Source organism: Magnolia sinica, chromosome 4 (genome assembly GCF_029962835.1).
Source record: "Magnolia sinica isolate HGM2019 chromosome 4, MsV1, whole genome shotgun sequence".
In the NCBI taxonomy this organism is placed as follows: domain Eukaryota; kingdom Viridiplantae; phylum Streptophyta; class Magnoliopsida; order Magnoliales; family Magnoliaceae; genus Magnolia; species Magnolia sinica.
In genome coordinates, this window is record NC_080576.1 from 16138776 (window position 1) to 16157910 (window position 19135).

The 19135-nt window shown below is 41.4% G+C and overlaps 1 protein-coding gene across 3 annotated transcripts in view; it reads left to right on the forward strand.

Moving 5' to 3' along the window:
* The window catches only part of LOC131242580 (uncharacterized), a 28440-nt gene extending 12015 nt beyond the window's left edge, over positions 1-16425 (forward strand). Inside the window, exons 5-7 of one of the 3 annotated variants that reach the window (XM_058241315.1) lie at positions 11623-11697; positions 13331-13885; positions 15798-16425. In XM_058241315.1, coding sequence (XP_058097298.1) covers positions 11623-11697; positions 13331-13885 — 630 coding nt within the window. In that variant the 3' untranslated portion in view covers positions 15798-16425. Of the gene's footprint in view, positions 1-11622; positions 11698-13330; positions 14022-15511; positions 15581-15797 lie in introns of those variants that run through there. The other 2 variants (XM_058241316.1, XM_058241314.1) reach the window with 2 other exon arrangements.
* Positions 16426-19135: the final 2710 nt, after the last annotated feature.

Sequence of the window (19135 nt, forward strand, 5' to 3'; positions counted from 1 at the left end):
CTTGATTTTTTTTTTTTCATGTAAAGCATGAAAAATCAAGAATTTTTAACCTATTGGTATTGATTTTGTAAAATTTAGACCAAAAGAGGATGGAAATGCAAAATCACTCACCGAATGAAAACTGGCCTCAAACCCACAAAAATCTTGATTCCAATTTGAAATCTCAGTTTTTCTCCTAAGATATTGCATGGGACGGACCAAAATCCACCCAAAATGTGTTTAGATTAGAGAAGGAAAATGGTGGAAAAATGAAGTTTGGAGAATTTTTTAAAAGAAGGTTGCGGTTCCTGTTAGCATCGAAGATATTTGTCGATATCGACAGATGCCGTTGATGCCAAGTAAATTTACTAAAGGAAAAAGTGCGATGTCTCACGATACAATCAATACACTGCAATACATCGCTCGATACCAATGATTTTTTGTACTCCAAATATCGACCTATATTATCGATACTGCAATCATTGCCCATAATAAGTACAATTGTGTAGCATGAGTAGTTTTGTATTTGACTAGTTGAGGCTTATGGCATTTGTTTATCACTTTCATGTCACTATGTTAGTCTCTCTTTTTTTTTTTTTATTTTTTTAATTTTTACACACACACACACACCCAGACACTCACGCCGTTGTGGGATTTCACCACCCAGGGGTACTCGAACCCTTGACTTGGTGTTGAAACTCTTGTGGTTTCACTTTCATGTCATTATGTTACTTACATCTACTCGGTGTTAATGATATTGATGCATTTCTCAATCAAGTGATGTGCATCAAGATTTTTTTCTTCTTTTTTCTTTTGAAAGGTGATGAGAATTTTATTTTAAAAAAGTGTCAAAGGTGCCCAAAGCTACAAAAGCCCTAAAGAGGCTAAAAGAGTATGCATTAATATTCAAAGAAAATGCCTAGGTTTTAACATTCACTTTTGCTTGCTCAATCATCCTCGACATTGACCAAACTTGTCTCTGAAACACCGGTTGTTCCTTTCACCCCATATGGACCAAAGATAAACTAATAAGGAGAGTCTCCACAAAATCTCCCATTCCTTACCATGATCGCCTTCATGCAAAGCTTGCAACAACCCTTAAATCGATTTTAAATTCTGATAATAAATCTCCGAAGTGATTTTTTTAAAGCTTCAAGGGTCTAAGGCAAGGGGGATCCTCTATCCCCAATTATGTTTGTCATAGTAGCGGAAGCTTTTAGTAAGATGCTGGACAAGGGTCGAGAGGTGCGCTTGTTCAAGGGATTTTAGGTGGGGAAATGAGGGCCCCGAGTTTCCCACTAGTTTGCAGATATGATACCATCATTCTTATGACATTGAGGAAGGATGGTGGACAATGTAATGAAGACCATTAGATGCTTTGAAGCTATTTCGGGCCTCAAGGTAAGAGTGAAATGTTAGGAAATCACACATCAAAGGAGGAAATTGAGGGTTTGAATACAGTGCTTGGATGTGATGTTGGCTACTTCCCATCCATGTATGTGGGTCTTTCTCTATGTATAGGCAAGCGGCCGAAGCATCTTTTTTTTTTTGGAAAGGCAACGAAGATTCATTAATAAAAGAGAGGAGACAGACCGTTGAGGTAGCGAACTGAAAACTCCCATAACAGAGAAACAACCACAAAAAAAGAAAGTAGAAAAAAAGGAAACAAAACAGAGAAAGGAACACCATCAAACCAGCACTAAGAGCAAAACATACATCCCACAAATAGAAAAACAGAGCCCAGCCTAGCTACATCCCACTGAGCTGGTGATCGGGGGGGAGAGGGCTGTGACTAATGTTAATGGTGTTGCAGGCCCATTCATGACGAGGTGCTGGATTCTCTTGATCACATAGCTGATAGGATGGGAGTCATCTCTGAAGCAACGACAGTTTCTTTCTTCCCAGATGGCCCACCAAGCAGCTAACAAGGTGATTCTCCAAACTGCGGATTGGCTCTTACCCAGGGAAACTCCATTCCAAGCCACAAGGATGCGATTTGTGGAGTTGGGAAAAGACCAGGAGATATAAAAAATGGACAGGATGATCAACCAAACCTTGTTGAAGAAAGGGCAATGCACGAATAGGTGATCCGTTGTCTCTTCATTTGACATACAGCAGACGCAAATGTTGGTTAATATCATCCCTCTTTTCCTCAGATTATCAACAGTGATAACTTTTCTCTTCCCTACCAGCCACCCAAAAACAACAATCTTTGGAGGGACCTTATATTTCCATGCTCTCGCAGTAAACACCTCCTCTGAATTTTCTTTCTTCTTTTCGAGAGATCGGTAAAGGAGCGGCCGAAGCATCTTTGGGATATGGTCATGGAGAAAGTGGAAGAAAGATTGGCAAGATGGAAGAGTAGACACTTATCATTAGGGGAAAGATTAACTTTGATGAAAGTGGTGATGACAAGGATGCCATTATATTTTATGTCCATTTTCAAATGCCCGAAGTTGGTGCTGAATCGTTTGGAAAAGTTTAGGTACGACTTTTTATGTTAGGGTGCGGTAGAGACTCAGATTTCACTTGTTAGAGTGGGTTGAAGAGTGCAAGTTAAATAGGGAGGGTGGGTCAATGGTGAAGCGGCTGGAAGTGATTGACAAAGCATAGCTAGGGAAGTGGTTGTAGAGATTCAAGTCGGGGGATGGCTCTTTGTGTCACCGGGTGTTGATTGCAAAGTAAGAAACCTCAACAAATGGGTGGTGAGTAAATGGGTCCTCATTATATAAGCCTCCGGGATTTGGAAGCCGATTGAAGGTGTGGTGGCTAAATTCAAGGTGGGCGTCCAATTTAAAGTCAGGGACGGTAAGAGGATGCGATTTTGAGAAGATGTTTAAATAGGGGAAATATCCCTGCAATTCACATTTCCTAGGCTTGCCAGGATTGCAATAGATAGCAACATTACAATTGCGAAATGTTTCTCTTGTTCAGGAAAATAATTGGTGTCATCTACGTCATGTCGAAGAAATTCATTGGATGAGGAGATGAAGTTTGTTAGGGCTTCAGCTATGCTCCAGGGCCTTAGCCTTCTGCTTAGGGCAAGAGATACCATGAGTTAGTGACTGTCGAAGTCGGGCAAGTTTTCAGTAAGGTCCTTCTATAGCTTGATCACTCATCAGAGGTAAGGAAGGGAAGGTCCATGGGCATTCCCTGCATCGATTGAAGGGTTGTTGCAAGCTTGGCACGAGGGTGGTCATGGCAAGGAAGGGAAGCTTTTGTGGAGACTCTCCTTATTAGCTGGTCTTTGGTCCATATGTGGCGAAAAGAACAACTGTAACAGGCTTGCGTTAGAATTGAAAATCTTACTGACCAAACACAGGCTTGCATCCATTTTCTCCATTGAGCGTCGCATCCCAACCTCCGTAGCATATAGTCCGGGAAGTCCTAGTCCACATGATCATTCGCCTTTTCTATGTTTAACTTGCAGACTATCCCCTTCTTCTTGGCCCTATGGTGAGCATCGATACATTCATGAGCCACCAAAGCACGATCCAAGATCTCTCTCCTTAATAAAAGCGCTTTGAGATGAAGATGTTACACTTGCTAGAGCTGCACGCAACCTGGATGCGGGGATTTTTGTTAATATCTTGTATGGGCTTCTGATCAAATTTGTTGGCCCGAAGTCCTTCAAACTCTCTGCTCCTTCCTTCTTCAGGATAATGGCAATGGAGTTCCCCAACTTTGATGCTAACTAGTGCCCTCCTAGAACTCCTTAATGAACTACAACATATTGCCCTTCACAACTTCCAAAAATTCTTGAAAGAAGGCCAACGTGATTCTGGCTGGCCTCGACGCTTTGTCCCGCCCTAACTTATCCACTGTTGCTTTGACTTCAATCTTTGTGATCAAATTCACTAGAGATTCTGCTTCCCTTGTAGACAGCTGATTGAATTATCTATCCTATGCCTTACCCAATTTTCATTGGTTGGTAGATCCTTATAGAACTTTACCGCGGTTTCGTGCACTTGCTCCTTGTCATCTACCCAGGTGCCGTCCACCTTCATGCTTGTAATCCGGTTCATCCTCGCTCGAACATCTGTTCTGGTTTTGACCAGCTGCTATGCAAAGAATATAGATCTTTGTGGAACGCCTCCCGCTACAATGCCAAATGTTGGGCCGTATGCTATTAGAATACCCACACAAAGCTTAATGTCATCTCCCTCAGCCACATAGACAGATAACTGTGCACTCCAGTGCCCTTCCTTCCAAATGTTGTTGTCCCACATGATAAAGATGCTCCCTGCCGAGCCTTCCTCTGCCAGAGCCTCCCAATCCCTAGTCCTTTCCCTCCAAACAGAGTCCACTATATGTTGGACAACCTTTTGGAGCTTCGTCTCCTGTAACGCCATTAGGTGGATCTTGTGGTGCCTGCGAAGCCATTTGATTTGGGTCCGCTGCTAATTGCACCCTAAACCCCTCACATCCAGCTCACCATCTTCAGTGTTTCACAGACCTAGTCCCTCTTCCCCTTCTCTCTCCTCTCGAATTAATTCCCTTTCCCACTACAACTGCTGCACAGAGACTTGCCAGTTCCCTGTTGCCCTTTGGAATTTTTGGAATTCTTCCTTTTTGCCGCATCTTTTGTTTCTGTTAACCTCTCTCTTCTTCGAAATGAAATAGGGCCAAGTTATCCTCTTTGTAGTCACCGAATGTAACTTCCTAAATGCCCCATAGTTTCGTGGACCCTCCACATACCTTTTGCCATAGACATATGCTTCACCACTTTCCTTGGCACACGGAGGATCTTTGCGCCATTGCTACTTAACTTGAACCCATTGACTTCCTTAGTTAAGCATAGCTGATTGCAGTGGCAATACACCCAAGGCTTCCAAAAACCCTTCTTTCTACCTCAACTTTTCCTTTGATGGCAGTGACCGCCCTCTGCACATAGTCAATGGTTCAACCATGAGCAGTATCAACGCCTAGTCCTCCTGTCCTTCTTCAAATGACAAACAACAGCCCAACTCTTTGACCACCATTGTTCTCTTCTTGGCATTATCGTTAATCGGTGAGTGCCAAAGATCAGCCCTTTGCTAGTTTTCCCTTCCTTCTGAGCAAGGCTCCCTTTCTACCTTCTCCTCTGATGGTTTGCCACGAACATCCAGAGAGAAGATATCCTCTATCGCATCAATATAAGGGGGAGTTCATTCACACGTGAAGGTAATAAGTTCCTCCTCCCATATGCCAACCCAAATGCTAATTCTGCATGGGGGATGAGAGCCGAGAGCTGACCCATACTGAAGCCATGTGTCTCATGCTCTTTAACTCCCTGCAAACAAAAGCTTTGCAGGGGGCCCACTGATCTTGGTGTGTGTTGATGATCTTTGCTTTGAGAGCACAGGCGTCACCCTTTCTCCCTTGCACAGTCCAAGCTTGCATTCCCATCAATATTCCTTGCTTCAGTCGAGCTGTTGCCAACCTCTCTTCTATTGCCATTAACACATAGGGGTACATGTCTCTCTCTACAGCTCCCTCATCAATGATCAGGCAACACATGTCCACACCCACCTACCCCTCCCTTACATCTTTGCGGAGATTTCTGCCATGCACCCGCCTACTGCTGACCTCTCTTCCTATCGCCATAACCTTCTATCTCTCAAATACGCAACTGCTAGTTCTGCCTCCGCCTCATTGCTCATGTGGATGAATGTAAAACCTCGTTTGGTCTCCGTGCCTTTGATTCTCGATATGAAGACCTTCATTGGGCGAAACCTTCCAAAGACCCTTGAGAAATCGTGCTCTGACCATCCCTCTGGAAAATCCTTCACGAAGATGGTAGGAAACTCCATCAGCAGCACATGGAGCATGTGAGAGGAGCTCTTCTTCCTACCACTCATCTCCAACAACTCCCATTCCTCCTCTTCTATCATTGCCTCCTTCCCCTTCCAGCCCCCATCCCCCCTTTCCTTTGTCTCTCCCTACTCCCTTCCCTCACAGCCCTAGCCCCCTTTGAATCTCCTCTACCTTCCTGTACTACATCTCCTACTCTCTCTCCCTCTGCCCTTCTCTTCCCCCTTCTCTTAGGCTCGAATCCGTCTCCTCCTCTCCCGCCTGAGGTGCTGCCTCTCCTGCCAAAGTGCTGCTTGCCTCTTTCTTCCGAATGCAATCTCTGTCTCCCCCTCGATTTCTTTATTCTTTGTACTCACCCTCTCAATCGATCTCTCAAACGGTCCTGGACCCGAGTATATGACTCATTTCCCAAAAACCCGAGTGTTAACCTTAAAGGATGGTCAAATTCACGTATTTTTTTATCAGAGTAAGCAGATGAGCGTAAGAATGGACAAGTAAGCATAAAGGAAAGTTTCAATTTTCATTTAGAATATACAAGTAGTTGCCCATAATGACTTATACAAACCAATGTCCACATTCTTACGAATACAAAATGACATAATATTACATGTGAAACAAGGTAAATTGTAAAAATCTTAAGCTGTGAAATCCTGTAGCAACCCTTAGCAAAAGAATCATGCATCCTTATCAACCATAGCTTTGCTCCTCACCAATATAGGGGTCACCGCACTACTGCGGTTGTATATTTGATGGATGAGTGGCCACTCAGTGGATTTTCCTCAAGATTACACATCGCCGCCTTAGCAAACATAGTTAAAAGGAAAATAAGTAGTAATCCAAAACAGGCAATATGCGGTCTTATTAGATGCATGTATGTATGAATGCACATCGACCTAGGGATGCACATCCAGTTGGACTTGGGCTCGTCACCCATGCAATCATTCACCTGGGAATGATCATCCAGTCGGAACAGGGGAAGATAGTCGATGGACTAGGAGCTAGCGAAACGATATCCCAACATCTCTAGGGTACGTGCTACAGCATCCAGAATAGCCATCTGTCATCGCCAATATGCTATGAATGCATGATTAGCCAACCATTATTAATCCAGTTACAATCAGCCAATTTAAGTAACTCAATGGTCACTACGGGGGGCTCGTCACCCAGCGTAAGCCGACAACTCAAGCATAGTGTCCCATTACCACCATCCCCGGCTCATGAGGTCCTCCACCTTGGGATGTTTTAATAGGATACGTTGATCAACATGACACTAGTTCAAGGTCCCTATTTCCCACATGTTTTGTTTAATTACATCCCAAATGTGGCTTGCATACGATCATGGAATCCTCTATGTGTAGCACCGAATAGTTATGTACAGAGGCAAATCATGTTAACATGTGACAATATATGACTTCAAATAAGGCATGTAAGAAAACATTATGAGTTAATAACTAATGAGGATATATTACCAAGTCATGTGAATAGTGATCAAGGATTAACTAGCATGTGGGTAAGTATTACAATAATGGTGATCTAGTATAACTAGGTTTAGCTAATTTAGAAATGGAAAGCCCAAGGGGAAAGTCATCACCTGTATGGTAGTGTTCTCGAACTTGACCCGAGTCTTTTTGTGGCCTGAGGTCACCAAACGAGTCCCCTAAAATCACCATTTATACCTGGTCAAGCACTTCCATGTTTTTGTCTACTAATGTGGGGGAGAAAGAGTCTTAAGGGAAGTTAAGGCCTTCTAGGCTTTAGGCCCACCTTATTTACCCAAGTAGGGTAGCCCAATTTGGCTCACCACTGTAGGCCGAACTGGGCCCAATTTGGGTCCAAGTGTTGGGTCCGAATTTGACCCAAGTGGGACTAGCCTATACGCCATGGCGGGTGAACGGTGTGGATGAAATAAATGTTTTAAGGTGGCTCCGTCCAGACCTTGGATGGTCAGGATTCATCATAAGTATCAGGAGGGTCCCTCATGGGGCCAACCACACGTATCTAATATATAAATATTTAACGTCTCATGCATCTAAGATATATTAAAATATTATATCATGCATCTGATATTCAAATATTATATATGTACATCACATACTTTTGATATTTAAATACTATATATATTACATGCATCTGATACTCATTGAGCATGATATCAGCGTGGGTCCCACATGGGCTCACCACGTGCATATGTTATAAAAGGTCCAGCGTTGGAGCCTATGATGGACGGTCATGATACAATCCCTGTACCTCATCTTGCTTTGATGGTTCTCATATACCAGAGGTATCTTATGTAATGTAAATTAAAGTTTGTATGCATGTGCCGGTGTACATGTATGCATTCATGTCTTTATATATTATATTACATATATTTTCCAAATGTCCATCACTGGACTCCCATGGATGAATGATCCTGGGTGAAATCCACATGCACCATACCTCATGCACATGAGATATAACAGTTTAAATCTTCATGCCCGTACAGGTGCATGTATATGTACTTAAATATATATTATTATTTTATTTTCTTTTCTTTTTCTCCCTTGCAGCCACGTCCTGGAAACGTCCAATTATGGACGGTCTAGATATTTCCTGAGTAGTTCACACACACACACACACACACACGCACACACACACACACACACACACACACACACACACACATATATATATATATATATATATATATATATATATATATATATATATATATATATATTTGAAAGGTAACACTTCCAGGCATTGAACCCTGGATCACTCACACACGGCACTGTTTCTATCAGCTCATCCAACTAATTTTGTTAATACCACAGTTTCAGGAAAACCCCGTTTGGAAGTTTTATCCAAACGGCCCCTTAACCCAGCCCATGTGAGATATATAATATTAAATATATCAATTCAAACATATATATATTAAAAACGTCAGGGACTTATGTCTCCTAGCGGACGGCCCAGATGAGCCACAACACCAAGGTGGGGCCACATACACGGTTCACCAACCGTGGTAAGGTGGGGCCCACCTGCTAGTGCAACATGGGGTCCACCAGCGTTTGTTCAGGGTCCCTAACCAGGGCAACTTACCAGCTTTTTGGTGAGGCCCAGCTGAACTTTGGTGAGGCCCAAGGTTTGTTTTAATGCCTCCATTGTCAACATTCACAGCCAAGCTGTTTTTATTTTTGGAGGTCATTTCCGACCTGATTTTCGGCCCAAACGCGGCTCTTCTCCGGTCGTTTTTCGACCCACTTCAATACTTAACCAGTGGCATGGTGGCCGCCACCTTCCCTGACCAAAAATGGCCCGAGACAAGTTCGTTTCCATCCTCATTTTTGGGCTGGTAACAGTCCGCGTTGTAGTTCAACAGAGCTCTGTTTGTGAGCTGCTACTACACAGCGTTTCAGCCCCCAACTAGGGCCATTTATATGCCGCTTTTTAACCCCAAACAGGGCCCGAACTCTGGCCATGCTCGACCTTAAATTGGTTGATTATAACTGGGTTAATAACGGCTGGTTAATCATGCATTCATAGCATATTGGCGATGATGGATGGCTATTTTGGATGTTGTAGCACATGCCCTAGACTTATTGGGGTATCGTTTCGCTAGCTCCTAGACCATCGACTATCGGCCCCTGTTCCACCTGGATGATCATTCCCAGGTCAATGATTACATGGGTGACGAGCCTAAGTCCGACTAGATGTACATCCCCAGGTTGATGTGCATTCATGCATCCATGCATCTAATAAGACTGCATATTACCTGTTTTGGATTACAACTTGTTTTCCTTTTAATTATGTTTGCTAAGGCGGCGATGTGTAATCTTGAGGGGAATTCACACTGAGCTGGCCATTCATCTATTAAATATCAGGGGCCAACTAGTATGGTTTTCAGAAAATCCATTCCTTCCATCAGTTTTGTAAGGTAATGTTAGGCTAGCAGCCACAATATGGGATATATCTGAGTTTTGGATGAGCCACACCACTAGTCAATATGTGGTGCTAATTCCATAAATTCCCATTTACGTCCGCCGTTACAACATGCAGATTTCTATGTGGTTGTTTAAAATAGATGAGGTCCACCTGTGATGATCTTTCAGAAGATCTACTCCATTCACCGTCTTTGGCACGCCGTGCTAACCTATAGTTCGAAATTTGAAGTAGATCCGAACTTTAGGTGGGCTGCACGATCTGTTAACGCATTAAATGGTATTTACCGTCAAATCCCATGCACGTAGAAATTTGAATGAATTGAGATATTTTTTGAGAAGTCCACTTTACTACTTGTAGTTGTACGATCCGCTCTGTTCATTGTGTTTAACATGCCCTGCTAGGATTAAAGTCCAAAAATGGGGCAGATCTGTTGATCGGGTGGGCCGCACGGTATGTTTTAGTTTCAACGGTAATATCTAATTACATTCATGAATATTTACTATCTTTCCATTCATTTTTCAACCAACGTCCGACGTCCATGACGTCGAAGTGCGCCGTCCAAATTTCTTGAATTTTGGCAGGCATTCTTTATTTTTCGTGCTCTTTCTCTTAGTTCAATTTGGACCCCGATCTTCCAAGGATGTCCAAGATGCTCTTTTAGTGGCTTGCATACTCCGTAATTCAAAATAACATTTGTACACCTCCAATTGATAAGTTACTAGGTAGTTGGGACTTAAACCCGAAGATCTTCACAATGACTGATTCATCCTGATATTTGGATGGTCCATTTGGCGGATCTAAACCTGATGGACGGTCAGGTGACTTGTTAAAAATAAGGAAACTTTATGGTTAGCAATCTAACCATTCATATGGGTGGATGTATGGTCAGTTTTGTGAATAGATAAATACAAAGTGGGTTTCCAGAGTGATTAGGGATAAGACTTATATAACGTTAGATTCGAGTGACTTTCTTATATATGAAAGTTTCTCAGATTTTGATTTTGATAGGGGGTTAAGCATATTCATATGGTGTGAATAAGATGGGCGGATCAAAATCTTGATCTGATAAGTGCACGAACGGATGTAGAGGTCAAGTAGTTGATTTACTGTGATCTAAGGCCTGAAATTCGACGTGTACGGTTAATTTTTGGTAATTAGGCATGGTATAAAATTTTGCATTAAACGGATAGTGAAAACCACGTGATCTAGAATCAAGTGGCCTAGGCAATGGCGTTTTCGTAATTATTACTGATATGAGGGTTTTGTGAAATCTAATGGCTCCACATGGTTTTAGGCGTGCTTCTAAGCAATTCTTAGAAAAGAATGTATATCTAAATTGTTATGGATAGGGAGTTATTTGTCAATTCCTTTAAGGGAAGACACATACGTTAGATCTCATGACAGAGAGTCTTACCTTGAAGTCTACGGTCAGATGGCTTGATCTATGAAAGAAGATCATTCCCAATGGTTCAATTTTTGTTGGGGAATGGATGTAGGGTTAGGATAGCTAAGTTGGTGTCGTACACATGTACGTATCAAGTTAAACTTCATGGTAACACTCGAGGACTTTCAATACTCGGGTATTGAAAAGTTCGGGGTGTTACACAATCGATCTCTCAAACGGTCCTTTGTTCTCGAATGTGATCTCCGCTTGATCTTTTACTGGTTGTAGATGATCGGTTCAGAGGGGATCTCTGCCTCATTGCTCTTGCTCTCGAATGCGATCTCTGCCTCGAGAGTGTTACCCTATAATGATGGTATGATGGGCTTCACAGGCACAAAAAGAGACATTTGAACCTTGATAAATCAACTTTATGTATGTTAATGATGAGAAACATGCTCATGGCTTAGCTTATTGGAGCAATTGTAGGGAAGTAAGAAATTATCAAGTTATTCACTCTCTTATTTTAATTTTCTTTCTTGTTGCAGTATGGTTTACCAATGCCAGTTTCTCTCTTGAGGGCGGATAATAACCTTCCTCCTTGGCGTCCCGGACTGAAAGAGGTTGTTTTCTGTACTCAATACTTCTGTTTGATTGCTTCGATGAAAACATCTGTTACGTGTACAATGTGTAATGACTGATACATACTGGATTTTTTTACTTGGAAGAAACAGTGTATATCTTTCATTAACTGTTGGTTTCATACATAAGTTACTAAATTGCTCAAAAGTTGCACACCCATATCTGCTTCATCATGTGTATCATCTGCTATATTGGCCTTTGTACGGGTAAACCACGATCTATTATCACGAATCGTGTGAGGGCTTGACGTTGTTATTGCGGGGCCATGGTTATGTTCTTGACCTAGAAAAATCAATGGTTTAGATGGCATTGCTTGTGAGTATAGAAATATAGATGCAAGCATCTCATGATATGTACTGGTTTTCCTGTGCCATCATGTGCTCTATAGCCTCTGCTCAACGTATAGTATGTTTTTGATCAAGAAAACTGTTGGGCTGTGGGAAATTGCTAAGGGCTTGTTTGGTCCGTGTGATTAAATGGTATGGAATTGCATTAGATGGGATTAACACCATTATTGTACAATGATTGCATGTCTAGAAATACCATGGTATTTTGGCCATCCAATCCTCATGTTTGGGCATAAAATTCTTGCTATGGGAAAATCACTGGATTAAGCAAAACCCCGTTTGGTGGACCATGGAATTGTAATCAACGAACCAAATTCACAATGGATGTCAGTCACTTGTATATAACTAGAATGTCACGTGTAAGGGGTGTATATGGATGGATGGCATGGATAAAACACATGCATCAATGTGGGGCCCACATGTGTAGTGGATTTCAAAATCCACCGGAAATCCTGCATGGGACCAAATGCAAATCTATCCCACGTAATCCCAACCCTTCTGTCCTCCCCAAATGTTTGATGGAATTTGCATGGGACCAAATGCAATTCCATCCCACCTAATCCTATCTAAGCCCACGTACCAAACAGGCCATAAGGGAATTTGTTTTGGCAATGGATGTGTTCTTCTAAATAAAATTTACCAAATTCTAGTGAGGTTTATGACTGCATCAACTTTTTTTGGTAGGTGGATTTTGTTTCTTGCCAGTATAGACATGCATGGGTCTGTTCAAGTATCTGAGTTGCTTGTCTAGCAATTCAATCATCGTGCAGTATGCCCGTAATGCCTCTGGTAGCTTCGCATGCTAATCTTGCTTGCTTTTGGAAATTACCTTCTTCAAGGGCTTGTGGATTGTGTTGTCAAAGGCTTCAAGCAATACTTTTTGCAGGGTGACATAAATGTAAAAGAGGGATTGTTAGGTCCCGAGACTTGACAAGTGTACAGTTTGGTGAGCTGCAGGATTCTGTAAATGTAGGGCCCACTGATCAGTAATCTATACCATTGATCTGACGGGCACCACCATAGTTGGGGATATGCAAAAATCCTCCCAGATCAAATTTCTAATCCGTTGAATGTGTGCCTGTTCTATGCTTTTTGATACTGTATTCTTAGGCCAAGTATCCTAAAATCTCACTGAAGCTGGATGTTTCAACTTCTCAAACACTGCTATAGCATTGGACCATCATGCTTTCTTCAACATATGCTACAATTGCTACTGTTGTTCAATGTCATTGCTTATTTGATTGTGCATTTTCACCACTTAAATCAGGTATTTGATGCAATAATCTGCGACCCTCCTTATGGAGTTCGAGCTGGGGGCCGTAAATCAGGTGGCAGGAAATTACTGAAGGGTGCTGTAGACCCATACACTGTTCCCGATGACAAGAGGAGGGACCACATACCATCAACTGCACCTTACAGCTTAGCCGAGTGCATGCACGATTTGCTCGACCTTGCTGCCAGGATGCTGATTATGGGTGGGAGGCTTGTCTTCTTCTACCCAGTAGTAAGGGAAGACGGAATCACTGATGCACAGTTCCCTGAACACCCATGTTTTACAATGGTCGCATCCTGTGAACAGATCCTTAGCTTCCGTTACAGTCGTTACCTAATGACCATGGTGAAGACTGGAGCATATAGCGAGGAAGTAGCGGAATTGGCTAAGAAGAATCACATGGAGTTCAAGGAAAACCATCTTAAGTGGTTAGAAGACGGTAATCTTCACTCAGCAGTGTTTAGCCGAGCCGACGCCCAAATAGGCTGTTCTGAAAAATCGAAGTTCGACAGAGATACGAAGCCAAAATACAGAGGGAAATACGTGTAGGTATGGATACTTTGACCAACATTTCTAGATCTTCTAGTTGCTTAATTAGGGCATTTGATTAGTATCACTCATGTGCATTTTTTATTGTATTGCATGTGGGTGTGCATTTACATTATTTGAACTTCTCTCTCTCTCTCTCTCTCTCTCTCTCTCTCTCTCTCTCTTTTAAAATATGTTGTCATTGTTGTATTGTTCGAGTATGGTGCTAAATTTGGGGATATTTTGATCAAAATGCAGGGGGTTTTGATATATCACACTGGCACAGGAGGTTTGTGAATTCCACATGTGGGCACATGTGCCAATATGAAACATGTGTGAGATCTGAGCTTTCCATAAGGTTGTAACAAATGCTCACATCAGATAATTTCCCTCTTCAGGCACACCAAAACATACAAAGAAATTGATGGTTAAAACTTTTTTCTTGCCATTCATTTGAGGCGTGCAATGGGCTGATCTTTATGCTAGAAGACCTAGACTGTGATATTAAAACACGGTTATGATACAGCCATAAAAAGGGAACAATTTGGAAGTTCTTATTTTCACTTAAAAAAAAAAAAATCATTTCAACAATGAAGAAAGCTTAGAAAATAATTTTGAAGTAATTCTAGGCCTATTTTAAGGATCAAAATACAAATTTTGAGTGGGATTCAATGAACCAAAGTAGAGTGGACCATTTTAAGAAGAGGGATAAACTTTCACTTTTTTATGTTTTACATTTTCCATCCTTGATTTTTTATTTATTTTTGGTATTTATTTGTAATGGCCCTAAACCTGCTTGATTTAGGTTCAATTAGGGCATATTTGGTCGACTCTCAACAGGCCTAGCTGACATTGCTCAACAAACAACATTTTTACCAAAGAATGGCCCCTTACACTATCAAATACATCTCCAAAACCAAAAGAGAACACATTTTTGGAATTTTACATTTTGAGTTTTACCAGTAACTTTTCAGATCACCTCCCCCCAACAAAAAAAAAAGAAGGCCATGATGGGGCCATATTAGCTATTGTATTAGCCATGCCGATACCAGGGGCTGTATTAGCTATCGTATTAGTCATGCCAATACCATTACGTAGTCCCTTGATCTAAATAGTCTTAACTCACCTGATGGAAAGCTCAGATCTCTAACGCATATCACACTGCAGCACATGCGCCCGGGTGTAGAATTAGCAAACCTCACAGCAGCCGTGTGTTGTAGCTACCTAGCAAGGTTTTCTGTAACAGTAATGGTGGCCGTAATAGCCACACCGTTACCTTTACGATGTGGGCTGTAACAGTTGTTATGGCCCCCAACGGCCCAACGGCCAATACAGTCTCTCTCTCTCTCTCTCTCTCTCTCTCTCTCTCTCTCATCTTTTTCTTGACAAATAAAAATAAAAATAAAAAACCCCAAAAAATCTGTTCCCACCGTTACATGAATACCACCGAGTCTCTCCTACTGTATACCTGGCATTAACTCAAATCCATATCATCCAAAAAGTGGGCCCTACTTTAGATGGATTCCAAAAATTAACTGTCATTTAAGATTCCAACTATATCTATTGAAGGACATTAATGGCCTGTCAGGATCATCACAACGATATGTATTTGTGTACTGACCAATATACACTGCCTACTGCTATTAGGTGATTCGAATTTGAGGCACGTGCCAAGGAATGATATGGAGCCTCACCTGTATCCGATCTTTGGTGATACATCAGTCACGGGACATATTGCTATATGATATGTCGGGATTTTAAGCCTTTTTCATCTTTCAATAATCCAAGTGGTTTGTATGATGACAAGCTCTGATCAGAATATCTCAACCCTTGGGTCATTGGACTATTTTCTCGTAGATATGGGTGATCTCCCTAACCTTTGAACTGGTTAAAATATTCTGATTCTGAGTTTTCTTTTTCATGTTTTTGTTAGATATCATCCATCCACGGGAGGGCCATTATATAAAGGGACCCCAAACCAACGGTTAAAGCCCTTACATATCCTATCTCAAAAATTGATGGCGAGAGAATCCTTTCGTACTGGCTCGGGTAAGAGTAATAATTTCCACATCATGTTTGTAGAATTTCCGGTCTGTGCAAAAGGTGGGCCACACCATGATCATCTGATATGAAAATCAGGCCCATCCACTGATTGGTTAGCTCAAAATGCTAGAATTAAAGACAGTTGATGGAATGACTCAAGTGTATAGGTCTGGCTCAGCCAATCAGTGGATGCGCCTGATATTAATTCCGATTGATCATCATGGTGTGTCCCACTTTTTTTGGATGGACATGATATTTTCCACCATTGGCTGGAAAGAAATCACTGTGGCTAGTGATAAGGCCATTATTTCTACTTCTCTACTGTGTACATGATCGAAGGGGTAGAGTTTTCCAGTAATTAGTTATTGTAATTAAGGACCTGAAATGGGTTTTGGATAAAAAAGGAGTAGGCATTTAGTTTTTGTAATTCGACCCTTGATGGGTTGGTACAACTCAAGCTATTGTGGGACACCTCGCAGGCATTAATAAATGCACAATCACGCCTAAAAGCTGCGTTTGTATGATGTGGAACGTGTGTTTTTCGAAGGACTTCATTTTGGTCTTTTTATTCATCCTAGTGTGGCTCTTTTTATGAATGAATGGTCGGATGGAATATAGGCAGCGAGACGGTGGGCCTCAAATGGCCTCACCATTGCCCCTTTTTGTTTCTTTTGATGTGGCTCACTTGATTTACGGACCAAACTAGGTTTTGGAACATATGCCTAATATGGGGAGGCACATGTAGTAGATGGGTTGGATGGTACTCACACATAACAGTGGGCCAATGAAAGGAGAGAATGATGAGATCCAGCTGCTGTATCATCATGTCGAGTGTGTAGATTGCCTTATGCGTGTGAAAGGTGGGCCACACCATGATGATCACCTGATATTAAATACAGGCCGATCGGCTTACTGCATGGCCCCGGCTGGTGTAGTTGGTATTCAAACCTGGGCCCATGAATGCCTGCTTGCATCTGCACTTTTTTTTTAAGGTAAACACCGTACATCGTTGCCCTTCTCGAGGAAACCTTTGATACTCGGGCAGAATGTGACAGATGATATGCAGGCGTAAATTGAACTGGTCAAATTATGGGTCCCATTTCAAATGCATCATAAACCAAAAATTACATTTATTTGATTATATAATCATCCGATTGGTGGACGTTTATCGGACAGTCCAGCTGGAAAATAAAAATAAAAATAAATCCAATGGTCCTATTTCAGTAAACAATTGTCGGCGAATAAAAGGTTAGGATTGAGTACAGGCTGCTTCTACACACGTGCGTATACTTTTTTTAACACAACAGAGTTGCAAATGCCAAGCTATTTTTTATATGAATAAGTACACCATCCATGTCCATGTGCGACCTTTACATATTATTACAACCTTTATTTATTTTAATGTAAGATAGAGATTCGCTACGCCCACAAGCCTAAGACGCAGTCTACTTGGCATCATGTGCCATCATGGCATATGGATACAAGATCCAAGCCGTCCATCAGGTGCGTAACACCTTGTAGATGCCATAGCCTGAAAATTAGGGCTGTCCACTCGATATGCACCCCACAATTTACTAGATTTTTATGAATGATCATTGACAAGGTCAGACCTATCTGATGGACGGACGAACTAGATTTTTATGAATGATCATTGACACGGTCAAACCTATCTGATGGATGGACGAACTATCGCTACTGGTCAGTGCTCTTTGGGCTCCATCATAATATGTCTTATCCACGCCGTCCATAGCTTATTTGAAGGCATGTATCAAAAAATGAGGCAGATCACAGTCTCAAATGGACCACACCACAGGAAATATTAGTGATTGATCTAGCTTTTTATTTTTTTAATTTTTATTTTTATATTTAAAATTTTATTTTATCACATGAGCTGGCAAAATGGATGGACGGCGTGGATAAAACAAATACATCATGGTTGGGATTGAGAATCGTAGCTTGGACAATTCTACTTGAAATAAACATGCGAACTTATGATCATCGGTGTTAAATCACCGTCTGAATGCCACTGAACCATGGAACCAGATCCATAAGTGCCTGTCCACCATTTGCCAAACTCTATCAGAGTACTAATGTTTTTCTCATCAAATAGTGGAATCTTCAAAGGGAATTATTCTATGTTTTTACTTTTAAAATGTTACAAAGTGAGAGTGGATCGCACAGTGCATTTCCGTGCCACATCGTGCGGTTCACGTCAACACCAGTTTATACACACACACGTATTTACACTTTGGTCACATACGTATTTTCACATAACGATGACGCATTGCTAGAACATAGCAACCGACCTCACCTTATGAATGTGTTATGTCCACGCCATCAATTCATTTTACGGTATCATTTAAAAACCTTTCTAAGGTTTACTATATTATTTATTTGGCATCCAACCTATTAAAAAAGTTTTAAAGACTAAGATGAAGGGAAAACACAAATATCAGCTTGACCCAAAACTTCTACGGCCCGACCATGACGTACAAGCAGTACCTTATCCAATTCCAAAGACAAGAAAAGCCTAATGTTTTGACGTGTGGAACTTTTGTGGGCCCCATTATGATCCACACCATCCATTCATTTTTTTCATATCATTTTAGGGTGTCATCAAGAAAACTAGGTAGATGAAAAACCTCAAGTGGACTACACCACGGGAAACAGTAGGAACAAGTAGGATGGCAAATAAATGTCGGGCCAAAAAAGGCTTGAATCAAGTGGTCCACTTAAGCTTTGCATCTATCTTGTTTTTGGCTCATGCACTGAAATGACCAGGAAAAATGGATGGACGGTGTGGATCTAACACATACACACAGAAGCTCACACGTCAATCCGTTGTCGGAGAGAGAAAATCGGTGTACAAGGTATATTTCGAAATCCACACTTTTAGTGAAAAGGGTTCTTTGGACTGAACATCATGACGTATTGCAATAGTATACGTTGGGAATTTAGCCATTAGATTTTGGACGTTTTCAATGACACAAACCGTTCTTACATGAGTGGATGATGTTAAATAAATAAATAAATAAATCTCAGATCGAATATTTCAACCTTTCGATTGTTTTAAGGTTACAGAGACCGTTTATGTTCAAACCAAAAGAATCACATTATTAAGGCTGTAATGATCCAATTGGGAGCTTTTATATGTTGTCTATCCATCTTATAAAGTGAGACTTATCATATAAACCGTTTGGATCATAGGAAAATAGCCCAAATCCAAAG